The 18,356-nt window shown below is 40.1% G+C and overlaps 2 protein-coding genes across 3 annotated transcripts; both read right to left on the reverse strand.

Moving 5' to 3' along the window:
• Positions 1 to 376: 376 nt before the first annotated feature.
• LOC115741093 lies at positions 377 to 6,566 on the reverse strand. 2 transcript variants are annotated; one of them, XM_048277523.1, is made up of 10 exons: positions 5,742 to 6,566; positions 5,470 to 5,561; positions 5,173 to 5,275; positions 4,177 to 4,442; positions 3,856 to 3,984; positions 3,563 to 3,685; positions 2,948 to 3,070; positions 1,515 to 1,723; positions 1,222 to 1,375; positions 377 to 853 (listed from the first exon to the last, which is right to left on the reverse strand). In XM_048277523.1, exons 1-10 carry the CDS (start codon positions 5,947 to 5,949, stop codon positions 635 to 637), a joined length of 1,626 nt encoding a protein of 541 aa, XP_048133480.1. In that variant the 5' UTR covers positions 5,950 to 6,566; the 3' UTR covers positions 377 to 634. The 2 variants fall into 2 exon arrangements, with proteins under 2 accessions (XP_048133480.1, XP_030530672.1); XM_030674812.2 differs by having other exon boundaries at positions 1,515 to 1,732.
• Positions 6,567 to 9,492: 2,926 nt separating this feature from the next.
• On the reverse strand, positions 9,493 to 18,076 carry LOC115741092 (3beta-hydroxysteroid-dehydrogenase/decarboxylase). Its single transcript, XM_030674811.2, has 13 exons — positions 17,776 to 18,076; positions 17,333 to 17,583; positions 17,046 to 17,135; positions 16,821 to 16,954; positions 16,413 to 16,583; positions 15,803 to 15,928; positions 15,048 to 15,127; positions 14,073 to 14,271; positions 13,544 to 13,649; positions 12,386 to 12,560; positions 11,844 to 12,000; positions 11,145 to 11,211; positions 9,493 to 9,966 (listed from the first exon to the last, which is right to left on the reverse strand). Exons 2-13 carry the CDS (start codon positions 17,562 to 17,564, stop codon positions 9,821 to 9,823), a joined length of 1,683 nt encoding a protein of 560 aa, XP_030530671.1. The 5' UTR covers positions 17,565 to 17,583; positions 17,776 to 18,076; the 3' UTR covers positions 9,493 to 9,820.
• Between the last annotated feature and the right edge of the window lie 280 nt (positions 18,077 to 18,356).

The following is an 18,356-nucleotide window of genomic DNA, read 5'->3' on the forward strand; positions in this document are numbered from 1 at the left end:
GAAAGTTTTACTTTTGTCTGTTGTGGCCGAGTATTTGGCTCCGGCACGTATAATTATGTCTCGGCCGTGTCTCGCCCCGGGATTGTCGGGATATAATCACTTGAAGGGTGTGATTTCGCATTTTTCGGTTGCTGCTCTCAAGATATAGCAAAGCGCAATTGCGAATTGGTGTCCTCACGCTTAGTACATTTTTAAGTTCTCGTACTTTCTTGAGAGATGAAAGTCACAGATCACAAATGGCCATTACCTGTCAATTCTTTCACTTTTCCTTCCACCATAACGTTCTTTCCCTCGTCTTCTTCCCTATCTATCAGGGAATAACATGCACCATCAAAGAAAAGGTAAATGAGGACCATGAAATCCACAAGAAGATCAGTAATAGACAACCAACATCAGGTATTCCTATCTAGGAAATGAACCTATTGAGTATACAACTTTATGACGACTACCCTGCACACCAAATCACGAGCAAATAAAAGTGTTGTCTTATTCATTCCTCTTCAAAATAGAATTTGCGCTAAGGAAGCCGGGGTTGTTCAGTCAGCTTAGCACGATATCTCCCTCTTAAATCAAATCAGCTAAGTGCTGACTTTCCAATATACTGGACACGGCTCAAGATCCGACGCAGTCATTACTATGCTCTAACCAACAGTTCATATACGTTGCTATTGTTGTCCCCGTTGACCCGCTTTAGCATTTCAAAGCTCCTGCGGCTACCCAAGAAGTCAATCCTTTTGAACGCCACAAATCCACAATCAGCAGTTTCTTTACTACAGTACACTGATCTAAGCCGGTCAGCATGCCTTGAATCTGTGTGAATGGCAACCTCTATTTCCTGAGCTGACATGTTCTCCTGCAAAATGGCATCAGAAACTTCAAACTTATGAACCAGCCGTCTTATTTGCAAAGATCAACATAACGCACGTGGGTCTGTGAAGATTCAGCATCTGCTGGACATAATCCACATGTAACGCTAACAGGAAAATGGACTTATGTCCTTGGTACATTATTTATGATGCGATGACTGATTATGCACTCTTCATGCGTATCATACATAAATACCTAACCCGAAAACAGTGGCCTGATGGTAAGCTGACATGAACTCACCATACACTTTATTGCAGTCTAGGCGGATACTTGACTCAACCACAGAATAATCAAAGACAACTATGACTAAACATTCAAGCAACTAAACTTGGGAAAAACAATATAAAAGTATACCTGATAAAAAGCATAAATATGATCCAACACCTGAATGCACGTAAAACCTTTGTCGCTGAAAAATGTCCTTGAAGACGGCCCCATTTCAGCAAAGCGGTCAACTGGGAGCAGTATAGTGAGAAAGTGGTCTTTGAAAATCAACTCTTTCTTCTCACTGCAATACACAAATATAGATGTTTGATTGATAGGTTCGACTCACCAATAGTTCTAGGCATTCAGAGCTGAGCCAGATTGAATGAAAGACATAACATCAATCCACCCCAATGTGCACACACGCACACACACAGATAAACCTTTCAGTGAGTGGCCTCGTTAAGTTTGCAAAAGAAGATTCTGAATCCTTGCCATCGCCTTTTGCATCAAAGAACGCGCGTGGATGATTCTCACGGCCATCATCAGAACTAAACGAATCCGTATAAATGGAAGCAGTTGAAGTTGGCTCAGATATGGACCAGCAAATGGAATCCAGAAGACTGCTTGAGGTTATTGGCCGTATCGGGGTCTGGCACGTCTGTTGAAATTAAAAAAAGACAAAATCATACTGCATGTTGTGTCAAGACAACCAAGAAAATAACGATTGGGGGTAATCACGCAAATAAAAAGAACTGACAAATCATCTGTAAACTAGGAAGCGTGGACACTCTCCGGAGCCTCCATGTCGGTGTTGGATGCGTGTCGGACACCGACACATGCCTAACACGTGGCCAACATTCCCGACACGCCATTCCGATATGCACAGGGCCAATTTTAAAAAATTTCAACTTTTTAGGGGTCAAAATGTAAATTCATCAAAACCTAATATTCTAAAATCCTCCAACCTAATTGGCTCGGCCATAATTGCCCAAACCCTAATTGCCGTCTCTCACCCTCTCAATTCGTCTCTCATCTCTGTCCTAATTGCTTGTTTTTTCTCTCTCCAAGTTTCATGGATTATTGGAATCGAATGTAGTTGAATATGTCAATTCGAACAATGAATGATATTAACAAATCGTGGATTAATGTTTTCAGTGTAAATTCATCCTAGGGTTTTTTTTCTTATTATTTATTATTAATTTGATTGAAACAATCACAAAAGTGATAATTTATCATGTATGAATAAAAATATACGTTAAATGCACAACATGTCCCAACTTATTGGAATTCTCCATTTTTTAAGAAATGACATGTCGGCATCTCGTGTCGTGTTGAGTGTCGTTGTCGGTGCCACCTAGTCTGTAAAGAGATCTCCAGAGCGATGTAAAATTCAAATTCCATTAATCTGGTTTCCTACGTTCACCTATATAGTATGTCCTCCAGTCCGAGAAAGCAAATCACTGCACCCTGAACTTTTCTGCTGAATTCTGCCAATTAAAGGTCCATTTGTTTTAAGGAAAATTGTTTTTGGGAAATTGTTTTCCGACTTTCCAGTGTTTGGATGACAGAAAACAAATCAATGTACACAAAAAACTTTTTCCATGGACTGAAAACAACAAACTTAGATTGGGAGAAAACGACTTCTGCTTTGGCAAGAAGGGAATCACTTTCCCTAAACCACCAACTGAAAAACCTTCATTTTCAAGTAAAATATTTTTCTTTATCATAAAGTTTTAAGTGAAACAAACACACCATAAATTAAGATAAAAATTTATCTACGTCTATTCCAACTCAACGAGGTCTCGAAACCCTGAAACTCAAAAGTGGCTAAAGATATTACAAAGCTATAATTGAACAAGGGGCGACCATCTACCTGCATTTTGCGGCCACGACGATTTCTCACCGCACTCTTAGCAAAATTTACAATTTTTTGTCTTTCTTCATGACTGGCTTTATAGCTCAGGCCTTCGAAGACGACGTCATTCTTCTTTGTTTCCTGGCAAAACCAACGTCCTCAAATCTTAGGATGCAAAAGAACAATAAAAAGCTTCTGAAAAGGGTATCGAAAATACAGTTAGCATAGGTAAAGGCATGACACTCTTTAAGGACTTTATAACAATCGTCTTTGAAGAGTCTTCCGCTTTCCGAAAGGAAAGGAATATGCACTTAATGACAACACAAAATTTTCCATTAGAAATTTTCGCTTTAACACACTACAACTTTTCACATCACAATACCGGTCTAGTTTCTTGATGCTTCAAGTGCTCTTTTAATTCTTGTTAGGCCAATTTTAGAATTTGACAAGACAGGCAGCAATTACACTAAGGAAAAAATAAAGCAAAATATTAGTAGCACTCGGGGAAAAGTTGATGTCCTCTGTCTGAAAGACTCAGAAAATATAAAACCTCAGTAACCTTTGCAACAACAAGACTTCTCGGTGTCAATCTTGAGCACAAACTTTAATTCTCAACAAGTCAAATGAGATTACCTCCTTCAGAGGACCATTATGATAATTATCAAGCATCATTCCCAGCTGCCTGGCCAAATCAGCAGATAGGTGAACGAGCCTCCGGAGATGTTGCTCTTTTGCTGTCTTCAAAAGCCACAGTGGCTGAGCCACATCATTTATGAAAAGGATATTAGAGCATAAAACACAAGATATGCAAGCACAAAAGGTCAATTAACTGGAATATCCAAAAAGCCTAAGCATCGAACTTATTTCTTTTCCCAGAAACATGCATAATTAAACCAATCACTCAAATGCAATGAAAGAACACTCACAGTGACAAGATTATTACAGTGGCCAAGATATCTTCTGATGGAATTCCCTTCGCAGACAACATGAGCATTGCTACCAATGTACCACTTATCTACAACTGAGGCGCCTTCTCTAGTGGCTGCATCAATCACCTGTCCAGAATGTAGACATGTTCATACTACATGAGCAGTGAGCAACTTATCAAATCAAGAGAAGATTTCTCCATTCCATGAAATTCTAATACAAAGACAAAGGATAAACTTTCAAGAATAAGTCATAATTCTGAAAGTCTTATAGAGAAACAAAGCAAAAGTATTGTACTCCCAAAAGATAGTAGTGCTAACCTTGTTCTGTAGTTCAGCCGAAATGTCTGAATCTAAGTAAACAGACTGACCAGATAAAGTCACCAAATCAACACTTCTTTGAGATTCTCTTCCCGAAGACAAAAGGCGTGACTCTTCAGTCCTTTCAAGTTTCTTGGCTTCGTGAATACTGGCAGGAAGACAAGAATTCTCAGCACCAGTAATCCCACGAGCCTGATGCAACGCTTCTATTCGACCGCCGCTATCTCCAACAGTCTTAACACTGTATAATGTCTCACTCAACCTCACTGCATGATGAAAAAGAACAGATAAAATATTAATTTTAAGCACTTTCACTCAACCAATATATTCAGACAACATTTGGAGGTATATTTCAGAGAAATTGATTTAAACATGAAGTTACTCAAACACCTATCTCCTAATAGGATAGCAGAATGAATCATCATAGCTGCAGTGAAACGGATTCAGTTTGTAACTCAAACTAAACAAAAAGGAGCACATCAGGAAATGTGATTCCCAAAGTAATTGGACATCTAAGCCAGGTGGACTACATCAGGAGATTAACCACAAAGCAGGTAGTTGATTTATCAGGAGTATGTTTGCAAAACCTAGTTGAATGCAAGCCTGACAAACAAACTCTCTGTTCTCTCCTTGCGGGGGGTAGATACCACTGGTCCTAACTTATTTGACATAACATCACCACATCAAACTGCCCAGACACGTATTTTTGTGCATGTCTACATTTTACTTTTTGCATTCTGGAATCACAGCCAGAGAGAAGATAATCAATGGAAAAGAGCCAAGTAATAACTTGAACATAGCTCACCTAGATATCTCTCTCCGTGACAGGTTCCCAACTTTACATAATGACCAATTTATAAACCTACCTTCCGTGAGATACAAATGAACATAAACTGAGGATGAAAAGCAAAGTAGATTGATCACATGTAGTCTATCAAGTCAAAACCTATCAGACGTATGTGACTGGAATGTACAACACACTGGTACCCTCCGTACCATTCCTCTTGACGCTCTCCACAAACCATCCCAGCGTCACAATGAAGAGACCATTTTTGGGTCCATGCTTCAAAGCATGCTCAAACTTCCGTCCACCAAAACTGTAGCCACCATTAAGGTTCACACAAACAATGAAGAGATATAACTGTCATGAACTCCACAAAAAGCGGAGGGTACTGGAAAGTTCACCACATCCAGGCATCACCATGAAGTATCCTCATAAATACTGATCTAGTCATCTAACTGAAAAAAAAAAGCTTCTAATTAAAAGCTGAAAGGAATTAAATAAAAGGATATCTGGACGATTAAATGGGTACACTGAGGATGTAAATCGGGGCTATATTTTCCACCTAATCTCTCCGTTGCATCCATGACCTGTTTCCTTGCTTCTGCAATTCACAATAAAGCACATTTGAAAAAGCCACGAATTTGAGGAAAAGCGCCTAAACCTCAAACAATCACATTCAATATCAAAAGCCACAAAAAAGAAGGCTAGAAAGCGGAATGATACGAGGGTAGCATCTCAAATGCAGATTGGACATAGTAAAGGAGAATTCACAAGCTCTTACCTTTAGATAGACCAGTGACGCATATTACAAGCCCTGAAAATGGACCACTCAATCGTGTTCCTGGCTGAGACCCGACCGAAGATGGAGCAGGAGACATGGTTGGCTCCAACGATTGCAGACCTCTAAAAGACGGCAATGAAGCCGAGAGCCCAACCACGAATTTCGAACACCCTTTGCTACTGATGACCTCCACTCTTCCACTTCCCATAATCACCACCGACGCTCACACTCCCCTCATCTCAAAAACTCGCTTCTCTGAAAAAACTGCATCTCTCAACTCTTACTCAATGAGCAAATGGTAAAAAAGAAAACACTCATTTTCATGGGGTGGACACCGAAATGGTTGCCTAATGTCAAAAGGGTCATCGAAAAGGACGTCCAGAAATCATTTCTGAACAAGAATCGATCCCGGGTCACTTACAAAAACCAACAAGGGTAGTTTTAGGATGGCCCGGAAATGAATGACGAGAGAAGTTTTACGAATTGGTCTACTTCAACGCATGGAGAAGCAAGCTCTGAGAAAGAAAGGGAGAGCGTGAATATGCGTTACTCAATTCCAACGAGAAAGGAGGATGAAGAATCAGACAAATCAAGAATTTTGAACAATCTCTCTCTCCCTTTGGCATATGCACAAAAGGGTCTATGCATAAAAAGGCGGAGATTTTTTGAATCGAGCGCTCGTTCGTCGCCCGTCAGTTCTTGTGCATTCGAGAGCTTTTGCCGGCTTCGCTTTAATTTCTCATGCTTTTAAAGCTTCAAAAGGAAAAACGGGAATCACATCGCCCACACCAAAATTCAACCGCCAGAGTAGGGCACGGGGTGGCTCTTGCTTTACGCATTGCCTTTTTCTCTGGACTCCTCAGTCCTCACTTCGCGTTGCAAAGCACGCCGAACGAACGGGCATGTTTTCCCGCGGAATTACGGCGTTGCCACTGAACATGTCCACATTCCTAGTTCCTTTTTCTTAGGACCTTGAACTGTCATCTAGTTCTCACTTCCGGATCGAGAATTATGCCACTTTGGCAATCTGGTCTGCTTATTGGCTTCTTGTTCCAAAACTGATTTTTCTTTTGTGTATCTCCTCCAACCTGAGTGTAGGTTCCATTGAGCAAAAAGCTTTTCAAACAAACCGGGCTTTTATAATTTATAACCCAAAAAACCAAACAAAAACGGAAAGGCATCTAATTAAATGAATTGCTGTGTTTGAAATTAACAAGACAAATACGTAATATTGCAAAAGAACTTCTAGGTCGTAAGGTGTGGTTTTCCGGGGATCATAAAGTTTCTTCTTTTACATTTGGAGCAATTTGGTTCAGCTTCCTACCCACGAAATCGGAAAACTAGCATTGTCTATGTACTCGGATTGTCGCCTTCATATTAAGTAGAGCCAAACCCTCGTCAATCTTATATCCCTATGACAACAAAGCATTGGGATTTGTAATTTGACTCAATGCAACTTCAAGGACCAGCTGTGTAATCAAATTTGTGAGGAAGCTTTGCAAAATGAGAATTGGGGGAGGTGAGAACTGGGGCAATGAAGCCCCATCCTGCAAGCAAGCTCAAAGTTAGTGAAGAGGGAAACATGGGCCATGCAGGACGGTCCACCAAGAACACTGCAAGGGGTAAATCGGTAAATACGGCCAGCTCAGTCCCTTTGCTCGGTCAATTAGGACAGGGTGGAGGGAGAGTTTTAATTTTATTGGGAACAACAACTTCAACCATCATCATCATCATCATCATCATTTCCCCTTTGAAAGAACAGATTGGAAACTACTTGGACATGATCTCACTTTGTTCTTATGGGAATTCCCAATTGAGAACTCGATTCAATCTCCTATTCTCGGATTGGCTGAATGTCTAAAAATTGAACGTGTAGCAGCACGACACGTGTTCGGTTTTTTCATATTTACGAGATCGACTAATTCGATATTTGAGTCACATGATCCCCGTTTTACATGTTCGTGGAAATACCTGACTTACCTACAAGAAAATGCAATACCTATTGTCTCCGTAACATAAATTTAAAACATATCTAAATTTACCCACATCAAACAAAAAAAAAAAGGAATCACTTTCTTTACAAGTAAGTCAATAAATGCGCAATCACGGGGTCGAATTTTGAACCGAATGTGGCAACTCTAATGTATACCATCCGCACCTTCCTCCTGCCTATATATACAGATAAAACCAAACTCAATACCCAAAAATAAAAAGAGAAAATCAATGCGGCAGAAAACAAACCGATCAATAAACAGTGAGGGAACTCATAAATATGATTCGGATGGATTGAGAAGCTTGGTTAGAAAACGATCGAGGTAGATGAACGAAAGGGTAGTACCATCCTCCTTAAATTGATTTTTTGTACTCTTATTAATCGCATGTCCTATTCAACAATTGGCTTCACATCAATAATCAATGGGATAGCTTGGTATAGCCAAAGTCGCTCAAATTCACACGATAAGACTCGCGCGAAAAGTACCGCCCCGAGAAGTAAAACGGGCCGGCTAATCATATTCCGATCTTGATACCGACTTCGGCCCGTGGGTTGTCTAGGCTCGACCTCCTTCTCTACTGGCCTAATTCGAAAGCATCTAGATCGTCTTTCTTATTGATTTTTCTGTTTTTTTCTTTCGTTTTTGGTTGGTGTCATTCATCTGTCTCCCGGGGTAGATGTCCCTTTCAATGCAACATCCTAGTAGCTACTCAACGTTGACCTGAACAGTTGATCAGCCCCTACACACACACCACCCCATAAGAACCATTATCGTTGACTCGATGTCCACATCTTGGCATGTCATTCTGCACTAACTCTCTACTTGCACAGGATAGTTACAGCGATCGAAGATGAGCATCGCTTGCGCACTCAGTCATGTGCTGGAGGAGAAGAATGCTGAGGTTGCATGCTCGGTTGGTCCAGCAAACTGCTGATATATTATAATGCTACAGAAACCCGCTAGCACTGGGGATCTGCCGAAGACATTGTGAGTAGTTTATTAAGCTTATCAAAAGCGGCACTTTGGAGTCATGTGTGGGGACTAGGAATGCCTTTCGCTTTGGTAGGAATATGGAAGAGGGTGAAAAAGTGTTTTACAGGAGGAAAAACAGACAGCCACGCGCAGACACCAAAAGGAGGAGGAAGTGTCCGGATGGAGCTGTAGGCTTCCGATGATGGAAACAGAGCAGGCAAATGAGGTGAAGGCAGCCCTTTTTGATTTGGCCAACTGATGGGTCGAAGACAGTGACTTATATGATATCCCGATCTTCAATCAGGAAGTCGTAATAATATACCGCAATCCATCGCTTTGATGCATAGTTAAAGGTGACTAGGAAGAGATATACAGGAAGATGAGAACAAAGAGATGGTGGGTTTTGCCAATTTCTGTCATAGCAGATTGTCATCTATAGCATCCACGAGGAGTAAACATTTGAGAGTCAAAAGGGTCCTTGGGGGCCACAGGATTGTCAACAACATCAAATTCCTAGACCGCGCAAAATAGCACATCAACTACACCTCAATACTATCTGAAATAAGGAGAATGCCCCCGAAGCAAGTTATATTCTCCCAACGAGCTGCAAACAATATTATGGAAATATCACTATAAGCAGTTGAATGTGAACTATGATTGGAAAGTTCGCTCTGAGATGCTTTTTACTGTCGAAAGCTCATCTGCGTAAACACGAGGAAGATTAGCTAATTTGCACGCATGAAACGGGTGTTGTAGGACAGCAAGTCCTCTGGAAGCAGTGAAGCTTACAAACAAAATAAGAAAGCTTGATCTGAAACCGGAGCCAGAGAACATTTGTTGTGCAATCAATAATCAAGCACATATCCCCAGACAAAAACCAAAAACGTTGTGTTTTGCTAACATAAACTGCAAGAGACCAGGAAAACAAAAATAAAACCCACAAATTTTCTCGTCTCTCCCGTTCAAGGGTAGCGGTTTGCAGAGAATGGCCAAATATTCTATTGCACCTGGGCCTTTACTGGGAGACGAAGCATTAAACATTGTGTCACAGAAGAACAGAGGGGCGCTAGAAGAAGAGCAATACCAAATGCCAACACTTGCATTTGGTTTCTATCAATTGTTCTTCTTAGTATTTAGGAATTTTGCAGCAATGCAAGACTTAAATTTGCATCCACAGGAGAGAGCTTCCAGGACTATTGCATCGATTTCTTGTTCCTTCTTCTCATACACCAAGAAAGCTACGAAGGCGAAGGGAACCCCTGCAGCGAGATTTTAGACAGGCATTACTTTTGATTTGAAGTGAGTCCCAGAGCCAATGCAGCAAGATATGAGGAGTTAACACATAGTTGCTTCCATGCAAAACACTGAAATCGAGACAGAAAATTATTAAAATGTCCCGACATGTAGTTGGAGAGTTGTCCCTCATAGAATATCCAAGCCATATAGCATTTCCATTTTGATGGACTGGATAGAATCACTCCATTTTCTTTTTTCCAGTATAAAGAGAAAATCAAGGGACTTTCTTGAGTCCATCAAAGTGGATATAAATTGCTTAGTAATTCAACAATTTCGACTCTCACCAAAGAGCTTGAGCTGAAAAAGAAAACCAAAAACTGAGCCAAAAAAAATCAAGAAAGAGAAATCTAGACAAATGGCCCCGTCATATTTGGAATAATGGCACTAAAGACAGTCAATGTCACGAAATTTCTCTTTTTTCATATCGACAAAACAACGACGACAATCAAACTACAACATTGTAGTGGCAGCACCGGGACATTTCAAAGATGCCCCATTTCATTTTACCTAGTATTAGCATCAATTAGACTAGCAAGAGTAAACAAATCAGCTGATTGTACTTTCCAGAATTCCAAGCATGCCATTGACAGGAAAAGTGGAAACAGGAAGAGCATTGCATCCAAATTGGCTAGCATTAACAGCTATATCTCGCACATCAAGTACAGATGAAATTCTTGTCTTTTTTTTTTTTCTGAAGGGCCCATCCAACAATCAAAAAAACCAAGCATTCACAATTTTGAAGGTCTTCTCTCAAACTTCATTTCCTTCACGATTCTCCCACTCTTCAACATAGCATCATAGCCATTTGATATTCAATAAATAATGACATACCTAAGCGAATAACAAAAACGTTACATTTTCGAAATCAACTTGACCAAATTTCTCTCAACTTAATTAAGCATCAGTGCAGTGTCAACTTCAGAAACATTATACCTCAAATCTTTCTCATGTCCGACACAATCAAACTTCTTCACAATAGGGTCATTCATTTATTACGCACGAGCAAATAAGTGGCAGAAGAAATACCGATATACGTCTTTGTCCACATACTTTGAGTAAAATACGAGTATAGCATGTTCATGCATGGACATATGTATATTTGTAAGCGGACAAGAGAGAGAGAGAGAGAGAGAGATCTAACCTATCGCAAACAAACTCTGCACAGGAATGGCTCCGATGATGCTAACCATTAGTAGCACGCTGATGACCTGTTTCAATTAAAAGGCAGAGTTCATTCGCAAAAACTGGCTATTGGAACAAGTTTTTCATTCTAGGTACCATGATGACTATAACATGAAGAATTGCACAATCAACATTTAAAGCCACGTCCAGGATCTAGATACAGCTCCCACAAATAATTTATTATGATGATGGGTGGGTGGATGTGCACCAGCTCTGCTATGGATTAGATAATCCTTATCTTCCATCTTTTTGCAGAGTGTGACGTGATGAGCCCAATTGGTGATCAAATTTACAGTCATAATAACCAAGCGACTATGAGAAATGGGGAACACTCTTTTCTAATTGTGTGAGAACTTCAGGTGATATACTCACATTGTAAGAATGTGTTTCATTGGGGGCTGGTAATTGAATTTAGGACTTCATCCCGGAAAGTAACAACAGGTCATCACCAATTCTGGCCAGTTTTGTTTGTCGGAAGAGTGATATTCTTTGAAAACATATTTACACTTGACAATTAGTTTTAAGAACTTGATTGTGCTATTGCATGCATGCCACGTGTCCATTCACTTCATTAGCATCTTTAAATGCAAGAGAATAAAAACCATGAGAAGGAAGTGGAAGCAAGCAATTAAATAAAATCAATCAAGAGTTGAAGTACCTTAAGAAAAAGTATCCAATCATTACCCATGGAGAGGGTTGTCAAAATTTTTACAGCATTATTCCATGTTGATGCCACTGACAAAGCAAAACTTTGAGATTTCTCTTCTGATATGTAAAAACTTGATGGGGAGATTTTCTCGATCTTTAATCCCAATCTGCACAAGCATAAAATTCCACTAACAGTCAGATTTGGCTTCCCTCAAGTATGAAGGTAGGGATCTCCTCACTCTCATATTAAAGTAGGCCGAGAATTAATCAAAATCCGACATAGAATGAGTTTCTTCCTGTTTTCCTGTGTAGATGAAAAATTGAACTCAAATCACTCTAACAACTCTTAGCTCACAGCATTTCAGTTACTGCTAAATGACTTCAGTAAATCCAGTCAATTTGAAGTAACACAATCAACTGTATATTGTGATCTGGTTACATTGATATTACTGCTTTCGGAATAAAAAATGGGCAGAATCAAAAGGCATGTACAAAAAGGTAGAACAATGTGTTCATAGGGAAGAAATGAAAAGCAAAACAGAAATGGCTTACATCTTTGCTGGCAAGATACCATGAACAAACAAGAATATGGATGCCACGATAAGGAACTTCGAAAGAGAAGTGATGATACTTGACCCCGAAGCAATAAAGTTGTAGTAGATTGCAGCCAAAACTGCTAGTGTGGTTAATGTCATTTTCTTGTCCTTCCAGAGCAATGTGTCAGCAACTGCAAACAGTGAAGACTAAAAGATATCAACTTGTCGAAACAAGATATTACAGCTGTCTTACACAAAAATGTCCTAAGGGCAATAAGCCTTGTAGCAAACAATTACATAACCCAACAGTAATGACAACCATTACACCAATTCAAGACACCGGATCATCATGCCCACAGCAATTTTGTCCAAAAAATTGCATCCTTTTAAGAAAAATACTCTAATATTATGTGCCAAGGAGGGGCAAAATGCACAGAAGGCAAATTAAAGATAAAAGACAAGTACCATGGTAGTTCCTATCAGACTTAGCTTTCAGCTAAACCAAAATGTTAGATTCTATAGCCATGCATCTCACATAAGTATAGATTGCAATAAAGTTAAACATCCTGCTCTTAAATCTTTTGTCTCAATGCATGCAGTTTATACCCTGAATTGGGATGCAGTTTTATGGACTTCCATCACCAAAAATAAGGGAAAAAGGCTTGGATAAATACTGAACAGAGTTATCGAAACAATTTAACAAAAATGCTCCTTCGGAAACTCAGTATCCTTCCTCAAACAGCATCCCGTGTCATTAATAAATTTTTACTCCTGCTATTAGCTGCACACGGCAAAGTCTTTAGCATGTTAAGACCTGCTAAAAAGTCTTTTTTTTTTTGTTAAAAGGTCCCATGGATGTTGAGGAAAAGGTATGCTTCAGATAAAACCAAATTAATGCTGCCGTTAACTCTCTCACTGATTCATGCATTCTAGGTGTTCCTTATCAATCAGTCATATCAAGATCATCACGACCCTTTACTACTTTTAACAGTAAAGAGAAAAAAATCTTAGCAATAAAAATTAGTAAAAGACATATATTGTGCAATTGACCGCAGCATAAATATTCTCCATAAGCACCATATACACTCACGTTCAATAATATATCCCAGCCAATGACAACCCAAAAGCACCTAATCTAAGGAAAGGTGAAACCAGGACAGATACAGCTACATACCCCTTCCATTTCCAAGGTACATGGACGCTTTAGATGGCCCTTCTCTTCTAGGCTGATTGACAGCCCTGAGGTGTGCGTATGACTCTATTGTTCGCTTTATGCCCTCCTGCAAGAGATCTACTAGTCCAATCACATCACACAAGTAAACAACTTGGTGAATGTTCCAGAGACAAGCACTCCAAAACTTCGTCATGCAGAGAAGCTCATTTCATCATCTACGACGCATGAACATTAATGCATTTGAAGTACTACGAAATTATTGGTCTATTCTCGTGTAAGTTATCCTGTAGTATTGACACCATATGCTTATTAAACTACAATAAGAAACTCAGTACATGGATGGACAAGATCTGACTTATTATAACTTGGTACAGCGGCACTTCACATCTTCATCATGCAACAAAAAGAGGACATTTTAAGAAGCGAAAAAATTACCATCAACATCAACATCACCATATTGCACTAAAACAGTGCCTTAGTTAAAGTAAATGCAAGTGACTCTTAACCTATCCGATAGAAGAATGAAAACCTGAAGAGGTACAACGGGTGTGTAGCCAAGTCGATCCCTTGCTTTCGAACAGTTAAATGATCTGCTGCAGGAGAGGAGTCTAATGCGCGAAGGTGTGAACTGTGGAATTGGCATCCCGTAATGGCCCAAAAGTCTATAAGCTAACTCCACCATATGTGCAATTGGCATTATAGCAGAAGCAGGAATCTTTATCCGTGGCCTGCAAATCATTACGAGCTCTGAAAAACTAGTATAGCGTACAATGTACATTAGATTTGAAGTCAAAATTAAAAACCAATTGACAACAGAGGGACAAGAACTCTGATTGTTTGTTGTTTTTTTCAACTTAGATGGAGACCTGTGATATTAAGTGCTTAGCCTAAATTGCCCCAAAGACAACCTGGACTAAAATGTGAGACAAAAAAGCAGTAGAAATATTCTGAATAACGAGATCAATAAAATGCTCCCAGGTTTCCTTGAAAGCATTTCCAGTGAACATATCCTTTAGAAGTTAGACGAGTAGAACCTAGTTCCTTATTCGTATAAGGTTAAAGACACGAAATCAGTTAGCGTTGTTGACAGCAGTTATCGATTAATTGCAACTGATCAGTCCATGAGAAGCAAAAATAAAAACAACAAATTCGCAGAAGTATTTCACAAAAAATAATCGACTCACAGTTTGGAATGGTAGCCTTGTCACTGTTTTTAAATTACAACTAGCTTGTAAATTCAGGATATGCCCTGGATTCCAGATCTGATGTTTCATGTATCACATCAGCAGTGTCATTATTACTGGTGTTGTCAAGAAAATTGAAACAATCTACATGACAACTCAAAATCAGGGCTTCCGCTAGAGCAGCAAGATTTGTTTTATCCAGAATCACGGTATCAAGGATGGTCACAACTTCTTTCACCAAGAAGCAACAAGAAGTTTCTGTAACTTTCAGCAAGAAAAAATCTTAGGGACGAATGAGAGAAAAAAAAAAAAAAAAGTACCTTTCATAGCCAAGACCTTCAAGAATTAATGAGACACACTCCCAAAACTTGATTGGCTCCATATTAGTTATAAAATACGCCTGCAGAAACCAATTCTTTTATTTAGAGAGTGCCCAAATCCAGTACGACTGCTATGTCACCTGATGACTTCGAAAAGAAGGTAATGCAGGTTTATCCTTGGGAAACAGATTTCTCAATTTCCTCTATTAACAATAATCAAAGCAGCAATTAAACTCTATCTCAACATTGCCATGGCCAAGAATAGCAGCCATGGCTTTAAGAGAAGCGCAAGCATTTGCTTCATTGAAAGGACACTGAGTTAGCATGCATCCAGCCTGTAGATAAGGCTACTAACTGGCTCATGGTTAAAACAAATTTTTCTTTGCCCAAACTAATCTTATCTTCAGATTTCAGCGTTCCTCTACAATCCTTCGTTTAAGGTACTACAGCACCTGTAACCAACTAATAATCGAGAACAGACTATTAATGCAAGCAGCAGGATCTGGACATAAAAACCCTTGGTGCACTTGAGACGCTACCATTCCAATGCAGGTCCACAGCACAGACACGAAAGAGCAGCAACATCATACATAGTTCAAATCCTGGTGTTTTCTTTTCTTTCCTTGTCTTTAACACAAGAGACTAAGTGAAGATGGATTTTGATGAGAAGCAGATTGAGTTGAGTCAGGCTCAGACAATTAAGAAAAAATCCTTTCGGCCAGAAATGTGCAAAATATAGAGAAGATTAAATGCACCTGCCCTGAAGCCTTTTCTGATACATCACCTCCTGATGCTAGTGCCCTTTCAGCACATATATGGGCATGAGCTACATTTTCAACAAAAGTGAAGTCGTATAGATTGTTGCCATCACCTATAATGAACTGGTCATTTACAAAACAAGCAAATAAGTACGTAAAGAAATAACTCAGTTCATAATCAGCTGGTCATAAGATATTTCTAAAGCAATTACATCAGTTTCTACGCATATCGTTTCTGTATTCAACTGACAGAAACGCTATAAGACTTCTGCAACAGTCGGACATGAAAAAGATTGGGCATAAAGACTAGAGAATAGTGATGAAACCACAAAGAGGGCAACGGTACGAGGACTAGCAATTAGAAGTTTGGGGTAAACAGGGGGAGAAATTGCAAATAAACCGGGAGAACTGCCAGGACAACTTTTTCAAGAAACTAATGGTATGACAGTGCTAGTGATGGACTGGAGGTACAATGAGATAAACTAGAGGATGACATAGTAGTTTTATCACCACGACATCACGTTTGAAACACTAAACAGAGTTTGGCATGACTCAAATTCATTTATTCAGCCATGTTTGGAATGCAACATAAAGATAAACAAATTACCTTTAATTTTCCCGCTCTAGCAGCGTCCACCAAAGATGGAACCAACAACTTATCACCAGGACCAAAAATGCTGCTAGGACGTATGCAGCATGTCAGGAGCCCATCCCTACCATTTGACTTAATCACCAAGGCTTCTCCTTCAGCTTTAGTTGCTGAATATGAATCATTGTGCTAAAAGTTCAAAAAGCATGTATTCAAAGTCAAAAGATGATAGAAAAGGCAAAAGCTAGTTAAGGTTCTACATACAGACACATGCATAAGTTGGTATGTACGTACATATTACATGCTACTTTTCTTCTAGAAACTCATGTTAGAAACCAAATTACTTCATGCAATAAAAAGTATAGGCAAGCATTTACTTGTGATAGGGTAGTTTTCAATACTATGACCTTCTAACCAGGTTAATACCTTTGGTGGATAAGGCAGCGATTCATCCCCGTTGAGTATTCCATGGACTCCATCAAACACAACACTGGCGGAGCTAGTATAAATAAGTCTCTTTACTTTCAGCTCGATGCATGCGTCAATCACATTCTTCGTTCCTGCGAGTTCAAAAGAAAGTAAAGACAAGAACCTCATTACAAAATTAAAATCCAGGATACAAAACAAACCATACCAGATGGGCAAAATTACCTAGCACGTTGACTGAATGATGGAGCTGATGGTTATTGATGGATGAATTAGGAGCAGCCATGTGGAAGACCACCTCAGCTCCTTCAAATGCTGGGGAACAAAATGAGATAGCTTATATAACCGAAAAGGAACAAAATTATTTTCTTGATTAAATCTCTCAAAATTAAAATCAAACACTACAGATTATCCCACACTATGAGCAAGCCCACCAGCGATTTGATATAACGACGAATATGTAGACAGAAGTAAAGTTAAACGCATTGATATGGAGACAGAAAAGTTGCAACCTTTAAGCACTTGGGCCTTCTCTCGGAGATCGACAGACACGTATTGAGCGCGGCCTGACCTCAAAGCCTCCCCGAGGGTCCCGTTCTCTTCGGATAGCTCGAGCTCAATCTTCGACCCCAAATCAGCGACGCGGACCGAAAACATCTCGTACTTGATGACCATCTCCACCAAATGCCGCGCCGCAAAGCCTCTCCCACCGGTCACCACGCACCATCGCTCCCCTCCAGCCATTCTCCTGCAATGCCCTTTACTGCACACACACGCGCGCTAACTGTTCAGATTTTGCCATCGGAGGCTTCCCTCGGAGAGAGTCGGCATCGGTGGAGCTCGGTGGTATGGAGACAATGCAGGAAACATTCAAATGAGAAGTAAAAATCGGAACTTGACGAATCTAATGCTTCGTTTCTTAGAGTGCTACATTGCCGAATTCGATCGCTCTGACCTTTTGGAGCGGAAGCGCTGGTGGGAGATGGACTGGATCCAGAAGCCGAGGACGCTGGGAAGATCGATTGAGATCGAATGAGTAGATGGAGTGAGAGTGGGACTGTTCGCGAGTCGAGAGATACACAACAGATGTCAGATGCAATCGTGGAGAGGGAGAGAGAGAACAAGCGGGTCCCACTTCTTGTATTTTATTGTTTGTGGAATCGCGCGGTCCGGTCGGACATGGCAAAGCTTTCTCTGTTCGTCTTCTCCGTCACCTCATCGCGCCCGCTTGTCACTGTCCGTTGGTCGGAGCCGCAGATTCTCTCGGATTTGGATCGGAGCCTCTCGGGTCAGGAGACGTCATACCGGGTCGACGGATCCGCCCACCGTTTCGGCAGGCTTGGAAGATGTTGGGCTTGGGCTTGAGCCCTTCCAAATCAAAATGATCAACATTGAAGCTGGAGCCACAAAAAAAAAAATGTAGTATTTTAATTTGAGGAAAAGAAATCGAGCGATTTTAAATAGGGATATTAATAGGGATGAGCATAATTTCAGAGTAAAATTGAAAATTAAAAAATCGGACCAGTTTCAAGTTAT

The sequence above is a fragment of the Rhodamnia argentea genome, chromosome 4 (genome assembly GCF_020921035.1).
Source record: "Rhodamnia argentea isolate NSW1041297 chromosome 4, ASM2092103v1, whole genome shotgun sequence".
Taxonomy (NCBI): Eukaryota; Viridiplantae; Streptophyta; class Magnoliopsida; order Myrtales; family Myrtaceae; genus Rhodamnia; species Rhodamnia argentea.

Excerpts from the sequence above, each read along its gene's own strand:
- LOC115741093 (XM_030674812.2), bottom strand. The coding sequence starts at position 5,949 with ATGGGAAGTGGAAGAGTGGAGGTCATCAGTAGCAAAGGGTGTTCGAAA. Across the intron at positions 4,443-5,172 it reads GGAGAGCGTCAAGAGGAATG|TGAGGTTGAGTGAGACATTA; the intron begins GTACGGAGGGTA and ends TTCATCATGCAG. Across the intron at positions 3,686-3,855 it reads ACTGTAATAATCTTGTCACT|CCACTGTGGCTTTTGAAGAC; the intron begins GTGAGTGTTCTT and ends GATGTGGCTCAG.
- LOC115741092 (XM_030674811.2), bottom strand. The coding sequence starts at position 17,564 with ATGGCTGGAGGGGAGCGATGGTGCGTGGTGACCGGTGGGAGAGGCTTT. Across the intron at positions 15,929-16,412 it reads CTAGAGCGGGAAAATTAAAG|TTCATTATAGGTGATGGCAA; the intron begins GTAATTTGTTTA and ends GTAAATGACCAG. Across the intron at positions 11,212-11,843 it reads ATTGGATACTTTTTCTTAAG|GTCATCAGCGTGCTACTAAT; the intron begins GTACTTCAACTC and ends TAATTGAAACAG.